Source organism: Lampris incognitus, chromosome 14, assembly GCF_029633865.1.
Source record: "Lampris incognitus isolate fLamInc1 chromosome 14, fLamInc1.hap2, whole genome shotgun sequence".
NCBI classification, from domain to species: Eukaryota; Metazoa; Chordata; class Actinopteri; order Lampriformes; family Lampridae; genus Lampris; species Lampris incognitus.
The window spans coordinates 9307787-9333913 of record NC_079224.1 but is presented as its reverse complement, the minus strand read 5'-3'; the positions used below and the strand labels follow the sequence as shown (position 1 = coordinate 9333913).

The following is a 26127-nucleotide window of genomic DNA, read 5'->3' as shown; positions in this document are numbered from 1 at the left end:
AATTAGACCACTTGGAAAGGTATTTAATGTGGTCATTTTAAAAGAACTCTGATTTGTGTGTAAAAAGGGAAAACATCAAAAGACGGGTATTTGGCGAAGGGAGCTGGTCTCTGCGGTGGCAGTGAAACAAGGAGATTTCCACTCCATAAAGCTCTAACGTACACAAAAGGACATTTGTGTAATCACATCAAAAGAGGAAATACAATCGGCCTTCTTTCCCAATTACAACTAGTCGTCTTTTCTTTTTTTTTTTTTGTCGAACATGTGGTGTTGCATTTTGTTTCTACACGGCTTGGCATGTACAAAAGAAAACCCCAAATTGTCGCGTGAAGCCGCATCTTGTGTGCTGCAGATGGTGACATGATCCAGCGCGGCTGCGCCCACCTGCAGGAGGCGTGGATTAAACCCGTCGGCTGAAGTCATTATCGGAAATCTTTTATTCACACAAAACCGGGGGGCAAACTCTTCCTGAAGTGCTCAGCGCGAGCCGCGTGTTAAAACCCTCGACGAGACCCCGGATCCCCTCCGCTAGCGTCCCCCGATGTGGCCTCCCGGCGGCCCCCTTGTCCTGCATTCTGAATTATTTCACAGGAACGTGAAATCGATCGGGGCGGCACGGTGGCGCCTCACAGCGAGAAGGTCCTGGGTTCGAGCCCCGGGGTTGTCCAACCTTGGGGGTCGTCCCGGGTCGTCCTCTGTGTGGAGTTTGCATGTTCTCCCCGTGTCTGCTTCCTCCGGGTGCTCCGGTTTCCTCCCACAGTCCAAAGACATGTAGGTCAGGTGACTCGGCCTTACTAAATTGCCCCCTAGGGATGTGTGGGCCCTGTCTGATGGCCCGGCAGCCTGTCCGGGGTGTCGCCCCGCCCGCCTCCAAGTGACCGCTGGGATAGGCTCCAGCATCCCCGCCACCCTGAGAGCAGGGTAAAGCGGTTCGGATAACGGACGGATGGATGAAATCGATCGAATCCTCGTCCCGGCGATGTACTCGGGGGCGGCGGCGGCGGCGGGTATCGTAGATTATTCAAGGTTTCCACACCTACGTAGCACAGATCCCCGCGTCCCAGCTTGCGGAGCTGAGAAACGTGGCGGTGTACCAGGTAGCAGCCCACCGCATGAATAAAACAGTGTCGGCAAGTTAATCATCTGCTCCTGTTTACCGCTTAGTTGTCTCGCACAGAGTCACAAATGTGCACAAAAAAAACACAACACAACACAAAGAGACGAATATGAAGCTCTCCTCGCCGGTCTGTGATATGCTGGAATATGAAACACACCACAGCAGAAGCAGCAGAGGGACCGTTTGGGCCGGAACACCATGTGACCCCCGTGTGCCGTCCAGCACAGTAGGCCGGGATCGGACCCGCGTGGGATGATACATCACAGTTCGCTGTGATTTCAGCCCGAACCGTCAGCTCCTCTCTCCGCCGGCCGAGGAGCAGAACCGGTCTCAAACCGGCCCTTTAGCTTTGCCCCGATGTCACTGGGATTACGCAGACACTTCAGCGAGCGGCCGGCTAATTAGCGCGGGCGGCAATTAATCCGAGAGGCCGTATTTCCTCACGAGTAACATTAATAAATAACGGCTTAATGAGACGAATGATTTAATTTTGGTCCAATGAAGGAATTTCAACATTTCATTAGATAAAGGAATATATAGAAAAATGGGGGGGAAAAAAAGAGAAAAACTCATCAGGAAGTAGTCACGTCCCGGCCTTTTAACTCGGGGCGAGTAACACATCTGTCAGCGGGGGAAACCTATGCTGCGTTAAGCTTTTTTAATTTTTGTTATCATAACGATGACCTAAAACCTGCAACCCCAGCTGCCATCTTGGTTGTGTGTGTCCTAGAAAACGGATGACACAGCTGTTACTGGAAGGCTACACACCCGTGATTACTGCAGTGTGTGTGTGTGTGTGTGTGTGTGTGTGTGTGTGTGTGTGTGTGTGAATCATAAGTGGAATTAACTCTGCCCTGGTGTGGTACATTTCCCAGTATTAGGAAATCACTGCCTTGTTTAAACGTTATTTAAATAGACGTTATGTGTGTGTGAAACGGTGCGGTCGGGTTCGAGTTCACCGCCACAACCCGGTCAAGTTAATGACACGAGTCCTCTTTTATTAACGGTCCTTCCAGGGTCGGCGGACGGCTAAGAGTTGTCCCCCGGTCTTATCGGCACACTTCCGATTCGTTTTCCGCCATCCAGTTGACTTGACTGGAGTCGTGTCAAACGAGAACTCGACCCCCCCCCCCCGTTCACGCCTCTCTGTTAACGTATGTGACTGACCGGCTTCCCCCCCCGCAGGACATGCATATCGAGGTGGACGAGAACGGCACCCTGGACCTGAGCATGAAGAAGTGTAAGGAGAACGTCAGAGCCAAGGCGAAGGCGCCTTCGGAGGAGCCGCCGTGCCCTCCCGAGGCTGCGGGCGCCAAGGCGGGCGGCGTGCTCGTCGGCCCGGCCTTCTACCACGGCCTGTGCGAGCGGGACGCCTGGGACAGCCCGTTCCCCATCAACTTCAGCAAGACACAAGTGGCGCACGACAAAGAGGTAAAAACCCGCCGTCTCACACGGCCGTCGCCTTGGGAAACGACCCGAGAACACGCACGCGGGCGTGCGTTTCCAACCTCGCGAGAGCTCAGCGGCGAAATGACACCGCCGGCACGCGAAGGGTACACATCACCGTCGGTGTGCAGTTGTGCATCAAGACGACACGATTTCAATTACAACAACAGCAAACACGATGCCGGGCATCGCTCCGCATCCTTGTGGTTGTCTGCAGGCGTGGGATGGAGAAGTCTGAGGAACAGGAATGCTGTTAGGATTTACCAGAGAAACAGGAATGCTGTTAGGATTTCCCCAGAGAAACAGGAATGCTGTTAGGATTTCCCCAGAGAAACAGGAATGCTGTTAGGATTTCCCAGAGAAACAGGAATGCTGTTAGGATTTCCTAGAGAAACAGGAATGCTGTTAGGATTTCCCAGAGAAACAGGAATGCTGTTAGGATTTCCCCAGAGAAACAGGAATGCTGTTAGGATTTCCCCAGAGAAACAGGAATGCTGTTAGGATTTCCCAGAGAAACAGGAATGCTGTTAGGATTTCCTAGAGAAACAGGAATGCTGTTAGGATTTCCCAGAGAAACAGGAATGCTGTTAGGATTTACCAGAGAAACAGGAATGCTGTTAGGATTTCCCAGAGAAACAGGAATGCTGTTAGGATTTCCCAGACGAAGCACCAAAAATGTGCCCAAATAACTTCGGGGAGACTCAGGTGACTGCGGTTCACTGAAATAAGAGGCCTGAATATGGCCGCTCTGCAACCTTTCGTTACTTTCAAAATGGACGTTGACGTTATCTGACATGTCCTGCATGATCTGACGTGTCTATAATAAAGGTTCATGTGCCAACACGGGGATCACCGGTTCGAATCCCTGTGTTACCTCCGGCTTGGTCGGGCGTCCCTACAGACACAATTGGCCGTGTCTGCGGGTGGGAAGCCGGATGTGGGTATGTGTCCTGGTCGCTGCACTAGCGCCTCCTCTGGTCGGTGGGGGCTCCTGTTCAGGGGGGAGGGGGAACTGGGGGGAATTGTGTGATCCTCCCACGCGCTACGTCCCCCTGGTGAAACTCCTCACTGTCAGGTGAAAAGAAGCAGCAGGCGACTCCACATGTATCAGAGGAGGCATGTGGTAGTCTCTGCAGCCCTCCCCGGATCGGCGGCCGGGGCGGCTCGGAAGAGTGGGGTAATTGGCCTAGTACAACTCGGGAGAAAAAGGGGGAACCCCCCCCCCAAGAAAAAGGTCCCTGTGAAACCAACACTGTGAGAGGAGACAATGGCCTCTCTCCTCATAAACCTGTGAAGTATGTGGGGGGAAACTGGCCAGCCTGGTTGCAGCAGGGGGTTATGGGAGTCTTCACCAGTGTTCAGCGTTGGTAGTCTTCACCAGTGTTCAGCGTTGGTAGTCTTCACCAGTGTTCAGCGTTGGTAGTCTTCACCAGTGTTCAGCGTTGGGAGTCTTCACCAGTGTTCAGCGTTGGTAGTCTTCACCAGTGTTCAGCGTTGGGAGTCTTCACCAGTGTTCAGCGTTGGGAGTCTTCACCAGTGTTCAGCGTTGGTAGTCTTCACCAGTGTTCAGCGTTGGGAGTCTTCACCAGTGTTCAGCGTTGGGAGTCTTCACCAGTGTTCAGCGTTGGTAGTCTTCACCAGTGTTCAGCGTTGGGAGTCTTCACCAGTGTTCAGCGTTGGTAGTCTTCACCAGTGTTCAGCGTTGGGAGTCTTCACCAGTGTTCAGCGTTGGTAGTCTTCACCAGTGTTCAGCGTTGGTAGTCTTCACCAGTGTTCAGCGTTGGGAGTCTTCACCAGTGTTCAGCGTTGGGAGTCTTCACCAGTGTTCAGCGTTGGTAGTCTTCACCAGTGTTCAGCGTTGGGAGTCTTCACCAGTGTTCAGCGTTGGGAGTCTTCACCAGTGTTCAGCGTTGGGAGTCTTCACCAGTGTTCAGCGTTGGGAGTCTTCACCAGTGTTCAGCGTTGGTAGTCTTCACCAGTGTTCAGCGTTGGTAGTCTTCACCAGTGTTCAGCGTTGGTAGTCTTCACCAGTGTTCAGCGTTGGGAGTCTTCACCAGTGTTCAGCGTTGGGAGTCTTCACCAGTGTTCAGCGTTGGTAGTCTTCACCAGTGTTCAGCGTTGGGAGTCTTCACCAGTGTTCAGCGTTGGGAGTCTTCACCAGTGTTCAGCGTTGGGAGTCTTCACCAGTGTTCAGCGTTGGGAGTCTTCACCAGTGTTCAGCGTTGGCTGGGTCTCTTTTTCTCAATGGGAGGTATTCTGCTATAGTCGACACGGAGGCCACTACATGTGAGCCGCTTCTCCGTCCTATTCGGCATCTCTGCCCAAAGGGAAATTCACACGTGGCGGACACACATCATGACCCCTGTGAGGATTACGTCTGACTCCAGGCGGATGTGTGTATTTGTACTACGGCGTGAGTATCCTGTAGCGTAATCGCCTCGCCTCGCCTCGCGGTCCGACCTCCAGCATTAAGGAGCATTAAGTGGGGCTTTCAATTGATTATTCACTTTCAGGTCATCGGAGAGCGTGGTCAAGTCTGAAACCGTCCAGCGGGCTTGTGTGAGCGCATTTGTGTTCTCTGTTGTGTGTCGGCAGGAGGACTGTGACGAGGTCTCCCTGGAGGACCAACACTACCCCGGCGACGCCGGCATGGCCGGCCCCAAAGCCAGCCTGCTGCTGCGAGACACAAAGAAAGAACTGATGAGGTGCGTTGCATTTATACACCGGGTGTGTTTTCCAGCGGGGGCGGGAGGGGGCGGGGGGGGGCGGTGCACATCTTTGGCCATCTTTACCCAGTCATGTGTGCGTAATGTGTGTTTGCCTTTAAAAAGGTCAGTGGACAGATGGTCAGTATTAATAACAAAGTGAATCTCCAGACCACAGACCTTTTGCTTAAATAGGCCAGTGTAACACAAATCACACTGAAACTAACCGTCCGTTTAATACCCTATTATTGGCCGCCCTGTTTACCCATGATGCATCACGTGCCGTCGATGTGTCTGCAGGTTCATGTGGAGGAGAAAATGTTTCTGTTCTGAAGTGAGTTTCTACTCGTATGTCCTGTTGCCAAGCTTACGACCCTTCACTCTCGCAGCTCGGGTGCATGAAATCTTACGCCGACCTGGAAAAAAATCAGGTTTTTCCAAACACGAGGGAATTACTGGGCATGCATAAAGACACATAGGTGAAGGAAGTCGACCACGGGGCTGCGGGGTGCATGACTTGTTTAAAGGGTCGGCCGTGACAGCTGACAGCCAGGCGGGAAGGGGAACTGTGTTGGAAACAAGTGCAAATATCCTCTTGTCAGGTTTGCTTCATTAAGTCTAAAAAATAAAAAGTAAATCCTGCTGCAAGAACGGATACGGGATTAAATGACTTGTGAAGAGGCACGTTTCCGGCACCGTACTGTAAAGAACGACCCCCGTGAGAGAGCGGGGCTGTCCTGTGTCTGCGAGACGGGACGCATCAGGGACGTTAAGACAGTATCACACTGGGTGTTTCGCAGCATCTTCTACTAAATTTCCTGCTGTACTAACTCTTGACCTCAAGCTCCGTAAAAGGGTTGCAATGTTTTAAAAGAAAACAAATCATTCTGCATAAACTTGACAGGTCATGAACGTACCGCGTGCTCTGTATGAAATGCTTTTTTTTTTCTTTCTCTCTTTTCTTTTGAAGCTGCCCAACCCCAGGCTGTGACGGCAGCGGCCATGTTACAGGAAATTATGCATCACATCGAAGGTATTGTGATTAATTGTCCCCTCGTTAGCATCAGCTAGCAGATATATTGACTGGAGACAATGCTGATTGTTAAATGATGATGGTTGCTGATAGGCTGCAGCTTCAAGTTCAGAAATGACACGCTCCACCATCATATTGTTCTACCGATGACCCGCAGAGACTATTTATACAGACTAACTGGAGCAGGTTTTGCGGTAAACCGCATAAAGAGGTGTTGACGCTGTGCTCAGAGTCGGCGCCGCTAACCGTTAGCTCTCCATCCTCCACAGCGTGTCTGGATGTCCCCTGGCTGACAAGACTCTCAAGTCGCTGATGGCGGCCAACTCTCAGGAACTCAAGTACGAGCTTCGAGTCTAACTTCTGCGTCTGTTAAAGGACCGTTCACATTCAAGCGATGCTGCTTGTTGTTAATGTTGGATTAGACGCAGCTTGTTTGTGTTTCAGCATTTTGCATAACATACATTATGCATGCTCTCCGACCTGCTTAACGCTGCGACTCTTCCTGACATATTAACATGATGCCAACACCCGATTTTTTTTCACGAAGATACGTCTGGTGTCTGCGCTCTGTCGTCCTGCAGGTGCCCGACACCCGGATGTGATGGATCTGGCCATGTGACGGGGAACTACGCTTCCCACAGAAGGTACACGCGCCACAAAAACACGCCCAAATACCTCTCAGATGAGCATCAGAGTGACTCGTGTTTGTCTGACAAAATAACCACGATGCTCAGCGACAAAGCGCTCGCTCTACCCTGCAAGCCCTGTTACGCTGCACATCCCCTTGTTAGAGATTTAATTTCTTTTAAACTGAAATGCTGCTCCGTTTCACAATGCTGCAGACCACAAACACAGACCGTATAGTAACGTCCCTGTCAGACAGACCGTATAGTAACGTGTCCGTCAGACACAGACCGTATAGTAACGTCCCCGTCAGACACAGACCGTGTAGTAACATGTCCATCAGACACAGACCGTATAGTAACGTCCCTGTCAGACACAGACCATATAGTAACGTGTCCGTCAGACACAGACCGTATAGTAACGTCCCCATCAGACACAGACCGTATAGTAACGTCCCCGTCAGACACAGACCGTATAGTAATGTCCCCATCAGACACAGACCGTATAGTAACGTGTCCGTCAGACACAGACCGTATAGTAACGTCCCCGTCAGACACAGACCGTATAGTAACGTGTCCGTCAGACACAGACCATATAGTAACGTCCCCATCAGACACAGACCGTATAGTAACGTCCCTGTCAGACACAGACCGTATAGTAACGTCCCCATCAGACACAGACCGTATAGTAACGTCCCCGTCAGACACAGACCGTATAGTAACGTGTCCGTCAGACACAGACCGTATAGTAACGTGTCCGTCAGACACAGACCGTATAGTAACATCTCCATCAGACACAGACCGTATAGTAACGTGTCCGTCAGACACAGACCGTATAGTAACGTCCCCATCAGACACAGACCGTATAGTAACGTGTCCGTCAGACAGACCGTATAGTAACGTCCCCATCAGACACAGACCGTATAGTAACGTCCCCGTCAGACACAGACCGTATAGTAATGTCCCCATCAGACACAGACCGTATAGTAACATCCCCGTCAGACAGACCGTATAGTAACGTTTCCATCAGACACAGGCCGTATAGTAACGTCCCCGTCAGACAGACCGTATAGTAACGTGTCCGTCAGACACAGACCGTATAGTAACGTGTCCGTCAGACACAGACCGTATAGTAACGTGTCCGTCAGACACAGACCGTATGGTAACGTGTCCGTCAGACACAGACCGTATAGTAACGTTTCCATCAGACACAGACCGTATAGTAACGTCCCTGTCAGACACAGACCGTATAGTTACGTCCCCGTCAGACACAGACCGTATAGTAACGTGTCCGTCAGACACAGACCGTATGGTAACGTGTCCGTCAGACACAGACCGTATAGTAACGTCCCAGTCAGACACAGACCGTATAGTAACGTGTCCGTCAGACACAGACCGTATAGTAACGTTTCCATCAGACACAGACCGTATAGTAACGTCCCTGTCAGACACAGACCGTATAGTTACGTCCCCGTCAGACACAGACCGTATAGTAACGTGTCCGTCAGACACAGACCGTATAGTAACGTCCCCGTCAGACACAGAACGTGTAGTAACGTGTCCGTCAGACAGACCGTATAGTAACGTCCCAGTCAGACACAGACCGTATAGTAACGTCCCCGACAGACACAGACCGTATAGTAACGTGTCCGTCAGACAGACCGTATAGTAACGTCCCAGTCAGACACAGACCGTGTAGTAACGTGTCCGTCAGACAGACCGTATAGTAACGTCCCAGTCAGACACAGACCGTATAGCAACGTCCCCGTCAGACACAGACCGTATAGTAACGTCCCAGTCAGACACAGACCGTATAGTAACGTCCCCGTCAGACACAGACCGTATAGTAACGTCCCCGTCAGACACAGACCGTATAGTAACGTCCCCGTCAGACACAGACCGTATAGTAACGTCCCCGTCAGACACAGACCGTATAGTAACGTCCCCATCAGACACAGACCGTATAGTAACGTCCCCATCAGACACAGACCGTGTAGTAACGTGTCCGTCAGACACAGACCATATAGTAACGTCCCCGTCAGACACAGACCGTATAGTAACGTCTCCGTCATACAGACCGTATAGTAACGTCCCCGTCAGACACAGACCGTATAGTAACGTCTCCGTCAGACAGACCGTATAGTAACGTCCCCGTCAGACACAGACCGTATAGTAACGTCCCCGTCAGACACAGACCGTATAGTAACGTCTCCGTCAGACAGACCGTATAGTAACGTCCCCGTCAGACACAGACCGTATAGTAACGTCCCCGTCAGACACAGACCGTATAGTAACATCCCCGTCAGACACAGACCTTATAGTAACGTGTCCGTCAGACACAGACCGTATAGTAACATCCCCGTCAGACACAGACCTTATAGTAACGTGTCCGTCAGACACAGACCGTATAGTAACGTCCCCGTCAGACACAGACCGTATAGTAACGTGTCCGTCAGACACAGACCGTATAGTAACGTCCCCGTCAGACACAGACCGTATAGTAACGTCCCCGTCAGACACAGACCTTATAGTAACGTGTCCGTCAGACACAGACCGTATAGTAACGTCCCCGTCAGACACAGACCGTATAGTAACGTGTCCGTCAGACACAGACCGTATAGTAACGTGTCCGTCAGACAGACCGTATAGTAACGTGTCCGTCAGACACAGACCGTATAGTAACGTCCCCGTCAGACACAGACCGTATAGTAACGTCCCCGTCAGACACAGACCGTATTGTAACGTCTCCGTCAGACAGACCGTATAGTAACGTCCCCGTCAGACACAGACCGTATAGTAACGTCCCCGTCAGACACAGACCGTATAGTAACGTGTCCGTCAGACACAGAACGTATAGTAACATCCCCGTCAGACACAGACCGTATAGTAACGTGTCTGTCAAACACAGACCGTATAGTAACGTGTCCGTCAGACACAGAACGTATAGTAACATCCCCGTCAGACACAGACCGTATAGTAACGTCCCCATCAGACACAGACCGTATAGTAACGTCCCTATCAGACAGACCGTATAGTAACATTCCCGTCAGACACAGACCGTATAGTAACGTCCCCGTCAGACACAGACCGTATAGTAAAGTCCCCGTCAGACACAGACCGTATAGTAACGTCCCCGTCAGACACAGACCGTATAGTAAAGTCCCCGTCAGACACAGACCGTATAGTAAAGTCCCCGTCAGACACAGACCGTATAGTAACGTCCCCGTCAGACACAGACCGTATAGTAAAGTCCCCGTCAGACACAGACCGTACAGTAACGTGTCCGTCAGACACAGACCATATAGTAACATCCCCGTCAGACACAGACCGTATAGTAACGTCCCCGTCAGACACAGACCGTATAGTAAAGTCCCCGTCAGACACAGACCGTATAGTAAAGTCCCCGTCAGACACAGACCGTATAGTAACGTCCCCGTCAGACACAGACCGTATAGTAAAGTCCCCGTCAGACACAGACCGTACAGTAACGTGTCCGTCAGACACAGACCGTATAGTAACATCCCCGTCAGACACAGACCATATAGTAACATCTCAATCAGACACAGACCGTGTAGTAACGTGTCTGTCAGACACAGACCGTATAGTAACGTCCCCGTCAGACACAGACCGTATAGTAACGTCTCCGTCAGACACAGACCGTATAGTAACGTCCCCGTCAGACACAGACCGTATAGTAACGTCCCCGTCAGACACAGACCGTATAGTAACGTCCCCGTCAGACACAGACCGTATAGTAACGTCTCCGTCAGACACAGACCGTATAGTAACGTCCCCATCAGACACAGACGGTATAGTAACGTCCCCATCAGACACAGACCGTATAGTAACGTCCCCATCAGACACAGACCGTATAGTAACGTCCCCATCAGACACAGACGGTATAGTAACGTCCCCATCAGACACAGACGGTATAGTAACGTCCCCATCAGACACAGACCGTATAGTAACGTCCCCATCAGACACAGACCGTATAGTAACGTCCCCGTCAGACACAGACCGTATAGTAACGTCCCCATCAGACACAGACCGTATAGTAACGTCCCTGTCAGACATGGAACGTATAGTTACGTCCCCGTCAGACACAGACCGTGTAGTAACGTCCCCGTCAGACACAGACCGTATAATAACGTGTCCGTCAGACAGACCGTATAGTAACGTCCCCGTCAGACACAGACCGTATAGTAACGTCCCCGTCAGACACAGACCGTATAATAACGTGTCCGTCAGACACAGACCGTATAGTAACGTCCCCATCAGACACAGACCGTATAGTAATGTCCCCATCAGACACAGACCGTATAGTAACGTCCCCGTCAGACAGACCGTATAGTAACGTGTCCGTCAGACACAGACCGTATAGTAACGTCCCCATCAGACACAGACCGTATAGTAACGTCCCCATCAGACACAGACCGTATAGTAAGGTGTCCGTCAGACAGACCGTATAGTAGCGTCCCTGTCAGACACAGACCGTATAGTAACGTGTCTGTCAGACTCAGACCGTATAGTAGCGTCCCTGTCAGACACAGACCGTATAGTAACGTCCCCGTCAGACACAGACCGTATAGTAACGTGTCCGTCAGACACAGACCGTATAGTAACGTCCCCGTCAGACACAGACCGCATAGTAACGTGTCTGTCAGACACAGACCGTATAGTAACGTCCCCATCAGACACACACTGTGTAGTAACGTGTCCGTCAGACAGACCGTATAGTAACGTGTCTGTCAGACACAGACCGTATAGTAACGTCCCCGTCAGACACAGACCGCATAGTAACGTGTCTGTCAGACACAGACCGTATAGTAACGTCCCCATCAGACACACACTGTGTAGTAACGTGTCCGTCAGACAGACCGTATAGTAACGTGTCTGTCAGACACAGACCGTATAGTAACGTCCCCGTCAGACACAGACCGGATAGTAACGTCCCCATCAGACACAGACTGTGTAGTAACGTGTCCGTCAGACAGACCGTATAGTAACGTGTCTGTCAGACACAGACCGTATAGTAACGTCCCCGTCAGACACAGACCGTATAGTAACGTGTCTGTCAGACACAGACCGTATAGTAACGTCTCAGTCAGACAGACCATATAGTAACGTCCCCGTCAGACACAGACCGTATAGTAACGTCCCCGTCAGACAGACCGTATAGTAACGTCCCCGTCAGACACAGACCGTATAGTAACGTCCCAGTCAGACACAGACCGTATAGTAACGTCCCCGTCAGACACAGACCATATAGTAACGTCCCAGTCAGACACAGACCGTATAGTAACGTCCCCGTCAGACAGACCGTAAAGTAACCTGTCCGTCAGACACAGACCGTATAGTAACGTCCCAGTCAGACACAGACCGTATAGTAACGTCCCAGTCAGACACAGACCGTATAGTAACGTCCCCGTCAGACACAGACCGTATAGTAACGTCCCCATCACACACAGACCGTATAGTAACGTCCCCGTCAGACACAGACCATATAGTAACGTCCCCGTCAGACACAGACCGTATAGTAACGTGTCCGTCAGACACAGACCGTATAGTAACGTCCCCGTCAGACAGACCGTATAGTAACGTCCCCGTCAGACACAGACCGTATAGTAACGTCCCAGTCAGACACAGACCGTATAGTAACGTCCCCGTCAGACACAGACCGTATAGTAACATCCCCGTCAGACAGACCGTATAGTAACGTCCCCGTCAGACACAGACCGTATAGTAACGTCCCAGTCAGACACAGACCGTATAGTAACGTCCCCATCAGACACAGACTGTATAGTAACGTCCCCGTCAGTCAGACCGTATAGTAACGTCCCCGTCAGACAGACCGTATAGTAACGTGTCCGTCAGACACAGACCGTATAGTAACGTCCCCGTCAGACACAGACCGTATAGTAACGTCCCCGTCAGACAGACCGTATAGTAACGTCCCAGTCAGACACAGACCGTATAGTAACGTCCCCGTCAGACAGACCGTATAGTAACGTCTCCATCAGACACAGACCGTATAGTAACGTCCCCGTCAGACACAGACCGTATAGTAATGTCCCCATCAGACACAGACCGTATAGTAACGTCCCCGTCAGACACAGACCGTATAGTAACGTCCCCGTCAGACACAGACCATATAGTAACGTCTCCATCAGACACAGACCGTATAGTAACGTCCCCGTCAGACACAGACCGTATAGTAACGTCCCCATCAGACACAGACCGTATAGTAACGTCCTCGTCAGACACAGACCGTATAGTAACGTGTCTGTCAGACACAGACCATATAGTAACGTCCCCATCAGACACAGACCGTATAGTAACGTCCCCGTCAGACACAGACCGTATAGTAACGTCCCCGTCAGACACAGACCGTATAGTAACGTCCCCGTCAGACAGACCGTATAGTAACGTGTCCGTCAGACACAGACCGTATAGTAACGTCCCCGTCAGACACAGACCGTATAGTAACGTCCCCGTCAGACAGACCGTATAGTAACGTCCCAGTCAGACACAGACCGTATAGTAACGTCCCCGTCAGACACAGACCGTATAGTAACGTCCCAGTCAGACACAGACCGTATAGTAACATCCCCGTCAGACAGACCGTATAGTAACGTCCCAGTCAGACACAGACCGTATAGTAACATCCCCGTCAGACACAGACTGTATAGTAACGTCCCAGTCAGACACAGACCGTATAGTAACGTCCCCGTCAGACACAGACCGTATAGTAACGTCCCCGTCAGACACAGACCGTATAGTAACGTCCCCGTCAGACAGACCGTATAGTAACGTCCCCGTCAGACACAGACCGTATAGTAACGTCCCCGTCAGACACAGACCGCATAGTAACGTGTCCATCAGACACAGACCGCATAGTAACGTGTCCGTCAGACACAGACCGTATAGTAACGTCCCCGTCAGACACAGACCGTATAGTAACGTGTCCGTCAGACACAGACCGTATAGTAACGTCCCCATCAGACACAGACCGCATAGTAACGTGTCCGTCAGACACAGACCGTATAGTAACGTCCCCATCAGACACAGACCGTATAATAACGTCTCTGTCAGACACGAGACTGTATCATAACATCCCCGTCAGACACAGACCATATAGTAACGTCCCCGTCAGACACAGACCGTATAGTAACGTCCCCGTCAGACACAGACCGTATAGTAACGTCCCCATCAGACACAGACCGTATAGTAACATGTCCGTCAGACACAGACCGTATAGTAACATGTCCGTCAGACACAGACCGTATAGTAACGTCCCCATCAGACACAGACCGTGTAGTAACATGTCCATCAGACACAGACCGTATAGTAACGTCCCCATCAGACACAGACCGTGTAGTAACATGTCCATCAGACACAGACCGTATAGTAACGTCTCTGTCAGACACAGACCGTGTAGTAACATGTCCATCAGACACAGACCGTATAGTAACGTGTCCGTCAGACACAGACCGTATAGTAACGTCCCTGTCAGACACAGACCGTATAGTAACGTCCCTGTCAGACACAGACCGTATAGTAACGTCCCCATCAGACACAGACTGTATAGTAACGTCCCCGTCAGACACAGACCGTATAGTAACGTCCCCGTCAGACAGACCGTATAGTAACGTCCCCGTCAGACACAGACCGTATAGTAACGTCCCCGTCAGACAGACCGTATAGTAACGTCTCCATCAGACACAGACCGTATAGTAACGTGTCCGTCAGACACAGACCGTATAGTAACGTGTCCGTCAGATACAGACCGTATAGTAACGTCCCCGTCAGACACAGACCGTATAGTAACGTGTCCATCAGACACAGACCATATAGTAACGTGTCTGTCAGACACAGACCATATAGTAACGTGTCTGTCAGACACAGACCGTATAGTAACGTCCCCGTCAGACACAGACCGTATAGTAACGTCCCCGTCAGACACAGACCGTATAGTAACGTCCCCGTCAGACACAGACCGTATAGTAACGTCCCTGTCAGACACAGACTGTATAGTAACGTCCCTGTCAGACACAGACTGTATAGTAACGTCCCTGTCAGACACAGACCGTATAGTAACGTCCCTGTCAGACACAGACTGTATAGTAACGTCCCTGTCAGACACAGACTGTATAGTAACGTCCCCGTCAGACACAGACCGCATAGTAACTTGTCCATCAGACACAGACCGTATAGTAACGTCCCCGTCAGACACAGACCGTATAGTAACGTCCCCGTCAGACACAGACCGTATAGTAACGTCCCCGTCAGACACAGACCGTATAATAACGTCTCTGTCAGACACGAGACTGTATCATAACATCCCCGTCAGACACAGACCGTATAGTAACGTCCCCGTCAGACACAGACCATATAGTAACGTCCCCGTCAGACACAGACCGTATAGTAACGTCCCCGTCAGACACAGACCGTGTAGTAACATGTCCATCAGACAGATCATATAGTAACGTCTCCGTCAGACACAGACCGTATAGTAACGTGTACGTCAGACACAGACCGTATAGTAACGTCCCCGTCAGACACAGACCGTATAGTAACGTCCCTGTCAGACAGACCGTATAGTAACGTCTCCATCAGACACAGACCGTATAGTAACGTCTCCATCAGACACAGACTGTATAGTAACGTCCCCATCAGACACAGACCGTATAGTAACGTCCCCGTCAGACACAGACCGTATAGTAACGTGTCCATCAGACACAGACCGTATAGTAATGTCCCTGTCAGACAGACCGTATAGTAACGTCCCTGTCAGACACAGACCGTATAGTAATGTCCCTGTCAGACACAGACCGTATAGTAACGTCCCCATCAGACACAGACCGTATAGTAACGTCCCTGTCAGACAGACCGTATAGTAACGTCTCCATCAGACACAGACCGTATAGTAACGTCTCCATCAGACACAGACTGTATAGTAACGTCCCCATCAGACACAGACCGTATAGTAACGTCCCCGTCAGACACAGACCGTATAGTAACGTGTCCATCAGACACAGACCGTATAGTAATGTCCCTGTCAGACAGACCGTATAGTAACGTCTCCATCAGACACAGACCGTATAGTAACGTGTCCATCAGACACAGACCGTATAGTAACATGTCCGTCAGACACAGACCGTATAGTAACGTCCCCATCAGACACAGACCGTATAGTAACGTGTCCGTCAGACAGACCGTATAGTAACGTCCCAGTCAGACACAGACCGTGTAGTAACGTGTCCGTCAGACAGACCGTATAGTAACGTCCCAGTCAGACACAGACCGTATAGCAACGTCCCCGTCAGACACAGACCGTATAGTAACGTCCCAGTCAGACACAGACCGTATAGTAACGTCCCCGTCAGACACAGACCGTATAGTAACGTCCCTGTCAGACACAGACCGTATAGTAACGTCCCTGTCAGACACAGACCGTATAGTAACGTCCCCATCAGACACAGACCGTATAGTAACGTCCCCATCAGACACAGACCGTATAGTAACGTGTCCGTCAGACAGACCGTATAGTAACGTCCCAGTCAGACACAGACCGTGTAGTAACGTGTCCGTCAGACAGACCGTATAGTAACGTCCCAGTCAGACACAGACCGTATAGCAACGTCCCCGTCAGACACAGACCGTATAGTAACGTCCCAGTCAGACACAGACCGTATAGTAACGTCCCCGTCAGACACAGACCGTATAGTAACGTCCCTGTCAGACACAGACCGTATAGTAACGTCCCTGTCAGACACAGACCGTATAGTAACGTCCCTGTCAGACACAGACCGTATAGTAACGTCCCTGTCAGACACAGACTGTATAGTAACGTCCCAGTCAGACACAGACTGTATAGTAACATCCCTGTCAGACACAGACCGTATAGTAACGTCTCCGTCAGACACAGACCGTATAGTAACGTCTCCGTCAGACACAGACCGTATAGTAACGTCTCCGTCAGACACAGACCGTATAGTAACGTCCCTGTCAGACACAGACTGTATAGTAACGTCTCCGTCAGACACAGACTGTATAGTAACGTGTCCGTCAGACAGACCGTATAGTAACGTCCCAGTCAGACACAGACTGTATAGTAACGTCCCAGTCAGACACAGACCGTATGGTAACGTCTCCGTCAGACAGACCATATAGTAACGTCCCCGTCAGACAGACCATATAGTAACGTGTCCATCAGACACAGACCATATAGTAACGTCCCCGTCAGACAGACCATATAGTAACGTGTCCGTCAGACAGACCGTATAGTAACGTGTCCGTCAGACAGACCGTATAGTAACGTCCCCGTCAGACAGACCGTATAGTAACGTGTCCGTCAGACACAGACCGTATAGTAACGTGTCCGTCAGACAGACCGTATAGTAACGTGTCCGTCAGACAGACCGTATAGTAACGTCCCCGTCAGACAGACCATATGGTAACGTCTCCGTCAGACAGACCATATAGTAACGTCCCAGTCAGACACAGACCATATAGTAACGTCCCCGTCAGACAGACCATATAGTAACGTCCCCGTCAGACAGACCATATAGTAACGTCCCCGTCAGACAGACCATATAGTAACGTGTCCGTCAGACAGACCGTATAGTAACGTGTCCGTCAGACACAGACCATATAGTCTCACAGACTGTATAGCTTCACACCAGCATTGCTGCTCACCTCCTCTTCACAACATAAAGGCTGGGCTGCAGGATGCATGAGCAGAAAGTTGGATGGTGGCTAACACGGTAAACGGTAAACATCTGACAAAAAAAATCAAGGAGTGGGGCATCCGGGTGGCGTGGCAGTCTAATCCATTACTCACTAACTCGGGGCTCACCGGTTCGAATCCCCATGTTACCTCTGGTTTGGTTGGTCCATCCCTAAAGACACAGTTAGCCATGTCTGCGGGTGGGAAGCCGGATGTGGATATGGTTGCTGCACTAGCGCCTCCTCTGGTCGGTCCAGGCGCCTGTTCGGGGGGGGACTGGGGGGAATAGCGTGATCCTCCTACGGGCTACGTCCCCCTGGCGAAACTCCTCACCGTCAGGTGAAAAGAAGTGGCTGGTGACTCCACATGTGCGGGAGGAGGCATGTGGTAGTCTGCAGCCCTCCCCGGATCGGCAGAGGGGGTGGAGCAGCGACCGGGGCGGCTCGGAAGAGTGGGGTAATTGGCCGGATACAATTGGGGGAGAAAAAGGGGGAAAAAATCAACAACAACAAAAAACTGAAATACTGTTTATATATATATGTTTCAGTAACTGGTGTGCCAGCCAGACCATACAGTTTCACATCGGCATCACTACTCGGGTCCTCTTCCCAACATAAAGGGTGGTCTGCAGCTTGCATGAGCAGAAAGTTGGACGATGGCTAACACGGCAAAAAGGAAACGTCTGACAAAAACAAAAGAAAGAAAAGAAATCAAGGCGTGATCTTCTTGACTGTATAAAATAAGTCAGTCTGATTCTTAAAAAACAGCGGCCTTCATAAATAACTGCAACGTCTGCATCCTGTGCAGTTTGTCGGGATGCCCCCGTGCCAGGAAGGGAGGCCTGAAGCTCACACCAAACAAGGATGAGAAAGAAGAACAAGATATGAAGTAAGATTTGTTTTTTCATACTTTTCTGTCACATTTGTTGTAAATTCACAAACAGAGCGTGATGGAGATGCCAGGTAACGGTGGTCCGGTCCGGTCCGGTCCGGTCTGTGGGGCGTTATCCTCGTAACTGGCGCTCATCAAGTCGAGCAGAGGACAGAACATTTCTCCTGGTGCAACATTAGAGAATTGTTTCCCCCGAGGATTAGCCACATGTTTACGGCGACTGGTTCAGACTCGTGTGGTTTTTTCCCCCCGGTGCCTGAATGGGATATCTGGCTTATCACCCCTCGCAGAGTGCTTTCTTTGTAATTATACTATATTAAGAAAACGCCGCGTGACTCCTGTGTCATCGCGTCGAGTCGAAGATTAATCGTCGCCGACGCGGCCGTCTCTCTCAAAGTGTTATTGGAAAAAAAGAAATAATGTAATTGATTTGCTGCTTAAATCCAAAGTCAGATGTACGAGCTCTTGTTTACTTATACATCTGGATGCTGATTTTTTTTTTTCTTTTTAATTACTAATGCAAGGGCATGAGCTTAGGAATTAGACTGGAATAGATCTCATACACATTAAGAGAGAGAGGCAGCGAATGGGGGAGGGCGGCAAATGTCAGTAGATTATTGTAAATAGTGGGCCATATGGCAGGCTTCTATTGTCCCCGTTGCCTTGCATCAAACTACCTACCTGTGCTACACGGGAGTAATGGGCCCCGGTGTTGTTTTGTCCTCTAAGTGCTGTTGTTTGAGTCACAAAACGCTGAAACGGGCTTTTTTTTTTCCTTCCTCTACAGCAGCACTCGGCAGCATGTGCGCCATTTGAGTTATCTCGCGTGACCTTTCAACTTTATCAATAAGGGAAAGGGTCGGCGACCTTAAAATTACATTCTTCCACACGAGGGGCTACATAACAATTATCTGTAATTCGTGTCGCTCCATTACCGACCTGCACAAAGCAGACCCGCAAATGCAGCTGCCCAACTCTCAATAATATCCGGCCAGAACCGTGTTTATGTTTTCAAACCGCCGTCACCCATAACCCCCGCGCCGCACGCGCTCCGCGGCGGCGTCCACCCTCAAGTTTTAGCGGTTTGGTAACATACACCGTGATACGAGTCCATTTCTAGTTTGGGGCACTTGGTTTTTTAATCAGCATTTGGCTGGATTAATCAAAATAATGGTTAAACAAATCTTCCGGTCTAATTATCGAGAGATTTTTTTTTTTTAATGGAGCCAGGGAATAATATTTATTCATTCTTTGCTTATTCTGTGGCATGGGAAGCAGTTTTTTTTTTAATGTGATGAAGATGCAGGTTACTCTGAAATACTGGCTGACGGCAATGTTCCTTACATGACTGTACGTGACGATGTTAAACCTGCACAATATGGAGGAGCGCGGCACAAAGAATCCTCCAAAATGTTCCAAATCTGAGTCCTTGTTTGTCTCTGGTAGGTGTCCAGTAATTGGATGTGATGGACAGGGCCATATATCAGGAAAATACACATCCCACCGCAGTGCAGGCAGTTGTCCGCTCGCTGCCAAGAGACAGAAGGAGTCCTCCATCAATGGACTGGCCTTTCCCTGGAAGGCCAATAAACAGGAACTGCCCCACTGCCCATTGCCTGGCTGCAACGGCCTCGGACATGCCAACAATGTGTTTGTCACTCACAGAAGGTGAGGCTGCTCGTCCTCCATTTTGCCTCGAAACAATACTTCTCATTGAGACGCCGCATTCCCACAGTAGCGATACTATCCCCATTTTGCTGTCGCTTTTCGATCCTTAATTTTGCCGATTTGCCGTATTCTCTGGCCTAATCCGGACACGCGTTGCCTTTTGCCCCAGCTTGTCTGGCTGCCCACTGAACGCACAGAGCATCAAGAAAAGGCAGTCAGGGGAGGAGATGATGACTATCAAGCTGAAAGCTAGCAGCGGTAAGTTGCTCCAACACGGTGCGCTCGCAGGAAAGTATTTGTCGTTGTATTGCAATTGATTTCACTGAAACGCTGAACTTTGGCGTCAAGACGAGAGCCAGCAGTTGGTTCTTAGAAATAAGGCTGGGTTATGTGAATTTAATTCCCTCCTCTCGCCCAGGTGTTGAAAACAAAGACGAAGTTCAGCACTTGGACCACGAAATAAAAGAACTGAATGAATCCAATCTGAAAATAGAGGCAGACATGATGCAACTTCAAACCCAGGTAAGTATCTACAACGAGACGGACATTGGGGAAATTACGACCGACCCGGGGGACTCCGGGCCCGCTGAATTTGACAAGTTCCTTTTCTCTCCGAAAGCAGATCTCCTCAATGGAATGTAACCTGAAAACAATCGAGGAGGAGAACAAGATGATTGAGCAACACAACGACAGCCTTCTAAAGGAGCTCGCTCGCCTTAGCCAAGCCCTCATTAACAGTCTAACAGACATTCAGCTGCCTCAAATGGTACAGTCAGCCATGACCGCATCCGTCAAACCTCTGATATCCCACCTCACCTGAAGGACGTAGCATTTTGTGTGAATTCTCTATGCTTTGCACTCTTTCACTAATAGCTGCTCGTGTTTTTGTGTTGCAGGGACCCATCAGTGAGCATAATTTCGAAGCCTACGTGAACACACTAACTGATATGTACAACAACTCGGAGCATGAATACTCTCCGGAGTGTAAGGCCCTCTTGGATAATATCAAGCAGGCTATTAAAGGCATCCACGTGTAAGCCGTGGGGCTAGCGAGAGGTTCCTCTGACTTGGGGCAATGGCACTAGATAGTTCTGTTTTACTGAAGAGTGCTGGCTTGGCTACAAGTATAAAAACAAGGCTGTCTGAAATGCGCTTGGCATTTCCACGTAAATACACTGCACTGAGAAAACGACCAGCCAGATCTGTAACGCTTCTATCGTTTCTGCATTCACTCGACACGTTTTATCCCGGTGAAAATTTTTACCCCTCTTGCACTTAATTATTTTGTATGGTTTGCTCGATTTGAATCTGTACGTGTCCATGTCATTCTTATACTGTTGCTATTTATTATATTTGTCCATCAAAGTATTTATTTCTTCTAATTTTTATTTATTTCTATAATTGTAAATGCTTAAATATCGAAAATCTTGATGACTCCTCCGCACATTGTAAATGACATCGAAGCACATTCCAGTTCCAATCACGGCTCACTGTCGCCACCTAGTGTTCGAACCGTCTCGTATCAGACCTTCGGTAGAAGGAAGCTCCCTTGAAAAGTAAACGCTACCAAAATGACCAGGCATCGTTAAGATCTTAAAGCATTGACTTTGCTCTCTATTTTCTATTGTAAGATGAATGTATGGGTAGACAAAGTGAACACTGAGATCAAAAAAAGAAAAAAAAATAGAAAAAAAGTTTTAAAAAAAATGCAAATGCACCTGTACTGTACATTTTTCCATAACCGATAATGTCGAAGGCTGAATGCAACCAGGACGTGGCACTGAGCAACACGACACAACACGTGATGTCACTCAGAGAAGTGAATGTGGTGACAGCAACTGACGGCTCTGGAAGAATCCAAATCCTCTTTGTCAAAAACGACTCTTGAAATATATAAATATTGAACTGCCTTCTGTGCACACGGTTGAGAGTGTGTGCACATAGTACGTGCCTAAATGTATATGAACCCATAAAAGCTATACAGTGCTATATGTTTTGTGGTAGGCCAGTATTACGTGGATGGTGTCTGATTTCTTACACAGTACTATCAGTTTCAAATACTCTTTATCATTTTGCAAAGGAGGGAATGCTCCTCAATGACTGTTTCAACTCCACCGTCTCAGTAGCTGTAATCTGACGTCACGAGGGAAGTAATGCCACCTCAAAAACAGCAATTCCTACTTTATTTATTCTTTACGTCACAATGTTCTGCTATCATTTATCTTGTAGGCATTTTGATTTCAACTAAGTCTGACAATATGGACGTTCCTGTAAATCTTTGGGCAGATTTGGGTTGTTGCAATGTGTCGCCCAAATACCGGTACAACGCAAAGAAAAATAACAGTAAAAAAAAACACACAAAAAACACAAAAAAAAACACAAAAACAAACAAGACAAAGAGAAATATTTGTTGGTTAATCAGTTGTGTTTGCATTGATTGCACTTTTAATTTAATGTCCAAATTCTTTTTTTTTGTTTTTTTTGCCTCAACGGAAGAGAAGGGGGAGACCTTGCAGCACCGCTGTGGTCCTGCACATGTCTGGGTTTTGCATGACGTAAACAAGACAGACAAACTCATTTGAGCATAACACCCCGATACGTCACAGGAAATGAAGGACGTGTAGTCCGCCACATGGCCAAGGGGGGGGGGGGGAGAGCCAAATTACACAAAGAGTACACACCCCCCCTCTCTCTTTTATCCAAATACTCAACATCTTTTAAAGAATTTTAACGTTTTAAAATTGAATCAGACCTTCTTTAACTCTAATAAATCGTTTATCTATGATTTCTAATATTTAATTCCTATACCACACATTGTTTGCTCAGGAAGTTTTGTGAATAATATTTATTTTTTCCCTGTTAGTATTGGATGTTTTGTAACGTGAACTGTTTTCTTTTTTTTGTGGACCGATATTAGTATGATATGGAATCGTATTGTATTTTACTTTTCACTTACATTAAAACGTATTCTTTCTTTTTTTTCAGTTGAAGTAGTTTGTAAATTTAAACTTCCTATTACTTTTACTATTTCATAATAAGCAGATATGCGCTGTGTTGTACAGTTTGTGTATGGTAGAAATAAAACTTTTCAAATGGTTGGTGTGTGTGTGTGTGTGTGTGTGTGTGTTCAGACTCTGAATATCAAGATGAAAAGGTGAAATTTAAGCGGTGTTGTTTTTTAAGCTGTGGACGTGTCTGCAGGCCCCTCTACACTAGTGTTTCTCAACCCAGTCCTCAAGAACCCCCCCCCCCCATCCTGCAGAGTTGCTTTGCAACCCTGAATGCAACCTGTTTGTAGTTATTCAACCAATCAGCAATGAATGTCAGAGTTTGCACACCTTGCATAATTAAGTGCTGCGAGATGATTGGTCGAGTAAGTACAAGCAGGGCTACCTGTGCAGGGTTACAATGAAAATCTGCAGGATAGGGGGTCCTTGAGGACTGGGTTTGAGTTTTGGAAATACCGGGTTATCTGGACAACACGACCTCTCTGCTGCCCCCTTCCGGTTGTGATGTGGAATAGATGGGAGTTTAGACAAGAGAGTCTGGGTGGAAACTTAAAAAAAACATTACAAACTTTGCGGGTCAGAGGCGCGTCCCTTCGTTTTACAGACACACACACACACACACACCCTCCCCCTCCTCTCACAACCGGCTCCCCGCTTTCCAACGTGTCCGTTTCTCAAAAGTACAACACAGGACGGAGACGACGGAGCTAACACCGCGCATCTACGCCGTGACGTTACCAAACGAGGACCGTCTCTCCCTTGCGCCGCGGCTCGACTTCCGATGGGTTTCTGGAGTTTTTGCACCACCTGGTGGCCAACGTCGGAACAGCGGGAGGGCCATTCACACGCCGCTGATAGATAACTGGAGCCGAGGAGCAAAAGAAGAAGAAACTAGAGCTGAGGAGCGCGAGCCGTTGGTGCACGAGGAATCGCATTTATAAAGCATTAAGTGAACACGAGCACACACGAGTCTTAAGCATGCGCTCGTGGAGTCACGTCACCGCGGATCTTCTTCCGCCTTGCGCCTCGGTTGGCCGAGAGCGACAGAAAGTGGAGTGAAGCGCCGCATCTGGCGTGTGTTTCCAGATGTGGTGGAAAACAGCCTGGGAGGGGAAGGGAGTCAGCCGGTGAAAGGTCGAACTCCGTGGGGTTAAATAAGAATAGGGCACACGCGAATAATCATCCCGGACAGCAACCGACTCGATGGGCGAGACTGTTGACACTCAGCCCGTCGCTTTCTGACCGCACAGGGCCGCGCGGACAGTAGGTTAAAGTGCTGCGTGCGTGTGTGTGCGTGTGTGTGCGTGCGTGTGAAACCGCTAATAAAAGAAGATATTTGACGGCTACATAAACATTCTTGGGCCTTGATCCCAACTCATCCCACCTGTTATCTGTGGTGACGAGCTTGTAAGTTTGACGACTTGCTACTTAGCGGATGGCTGTTATGTCACGCAAATGGACACTGGTCCGAGCAATGATGCTGCCCATGTGTTAGGTAAGAGACGTCACTGGATCAGATGTGTATGATGTATTCTAACAATGACGATGATGATGATGATGATGATGATGATGTGGCTTAACCCAACATCTCACTCAGTCAGACCTGGGTTGGGTATAAACAGGAAAAAGTGGAGCTGACTTGCTGTGACTAGTGAACCTGGATCAGCATGAGCAACTACTTTCATTTGTACTTGAATGGATTCAAATTAAATTGTGTGTATTTGTTTTTGTGTTGTGTATATTTATAAATCCTTATTCCCAACGCCTAGGTGCTCTGGAAACATGCCCGTTAGCGATCAATGCAGCAGACAAAGCAAAAAATTAAAAAGCGAGAGAAATGATCTAGAATTAAATAAGCCTTCTCTGAACAAAACAACAAAAACAAAAACTCCCAAAAGCAAATTAAGTATTGACATGAAATATGTAATACAATAAACAGGAAATTATTACCTGCCAGTATGGTAAATGTTGGCTGTGTCTGGTAGGTTAACCCCCTCTACCAGTCCATTAAAGATGAACTAATCAGGATTTGGACTACCAACCCCTCATCAGCACCTTGGCTCGTTAAACGGTGTGTGCAGTTGTTGAGTTCGTAGCCACAGCACGTCACAGAACATGTTCATTTATGCAGGAGACGAAGCTGTGCCTGCTTTGCTTACTTCCCGTCTCATTCAGAGCGATTGGGGTCCGGTGGGCCAATACTTGCCATCGGGGGCTTCCAGCTGAAAGCCTTCCTGCTCGCCCTTCAACCTTACGCAAACACATCGAGCAACGTACAGTGAAAAAGTTTGATTTTTCTCTCCAACCAGGCGACTACTATACCCTAATTTAAGTGTTAAATGAATAAAAGACAACAAGGTGTAGGATTTTACTTATTAAACGTGGTGAAAAGAGAACCTCTCTCTCTCTCTCTCTCTAGAGGGGGGGGTAAAAGTAACCCTAAAAGTAATCTTGGCATTGCATAATCTCAAGCCATAATACTTCCACGTGCCACTACTTCCCAATTCAAACTAACGATTCTCCAAACCCCTTTGCAGAGCTGTGCAGGAATCAGCCGCAGTCTAACTGTGGAGCGATCCCGATTCGCGAGGGCGTGCGGGGTTATGAAGGCGTTGGGTCGCTCGTCTTACCACGTCGTTAGGTTTCTGAAACAGGGGACTGAAACACTGTGCGATCTGTTCACGGTGGACCGGTCTCGTTTCCCCGGATTTGAAACGGCAACGGCGAGCCGGCTTCTCAGCGTCGCTGGGCTGGGAGATCCTGGCTTTGGCCTTGGCTGATACGTGTGCCCTCAGGCAAAGGCATTTCACCCCGACCAGCCTAGGGGGCGCTGCTCTTGCAGCGGACACTGCTGCTCCTTTATACGAAGAATCGTAGGCACCAAAATGAACAAATTTCCATTGCAAC

General features: G+C 49.1%; 1 protein-coding gene across 1 annotated transcript in view; it reads left to right on the top strand.

The window, feature by feature from the left end:
* st18 (ST18 C2H2C-type zinc finger transcription factor) overlaps positions 1-21249 on the top strand; it is a 64541-nt gene extending 43292 nt beyond the window's left edge. Inside the window, exons 13-23 of the mRNA XM_056293155.1 lie at positions 2303-2548; positions 5159-5268; positions 6239-6301; positions 6571-6639; positions 6883-6945; positions 18461-18541; positions 19991-20212; positions 20382-20470; positions 20631-20734; positions 20832-20978; positions 21109-21249. Coding sequence (XP_056149130.1) covers positions 2303-2548; positions 5159-5268; positions 6239-6301; positions 6571-6639; positions 6883-6945; positions 18461-18541; positions 19991-20212; positions 20382-20470; positions 20631-20734; positions 20832-20978; positions 21109-21249 — 1335 coding nt within the window. The remainder of the gene's footprint in view (positions 1-2302; positions 2549-5158; positions 5269-6238; positions 6302-6570; positions 6640-6882; positions 6946-18460; positions 18542-19990; positions 20213-20381; positions 20471-20630; positions 20735-20831; positions 20979-21108) is intronic.
* The last annotated feature ends 4878 nt before the right edge of the window (positions 21250-26127 follow it).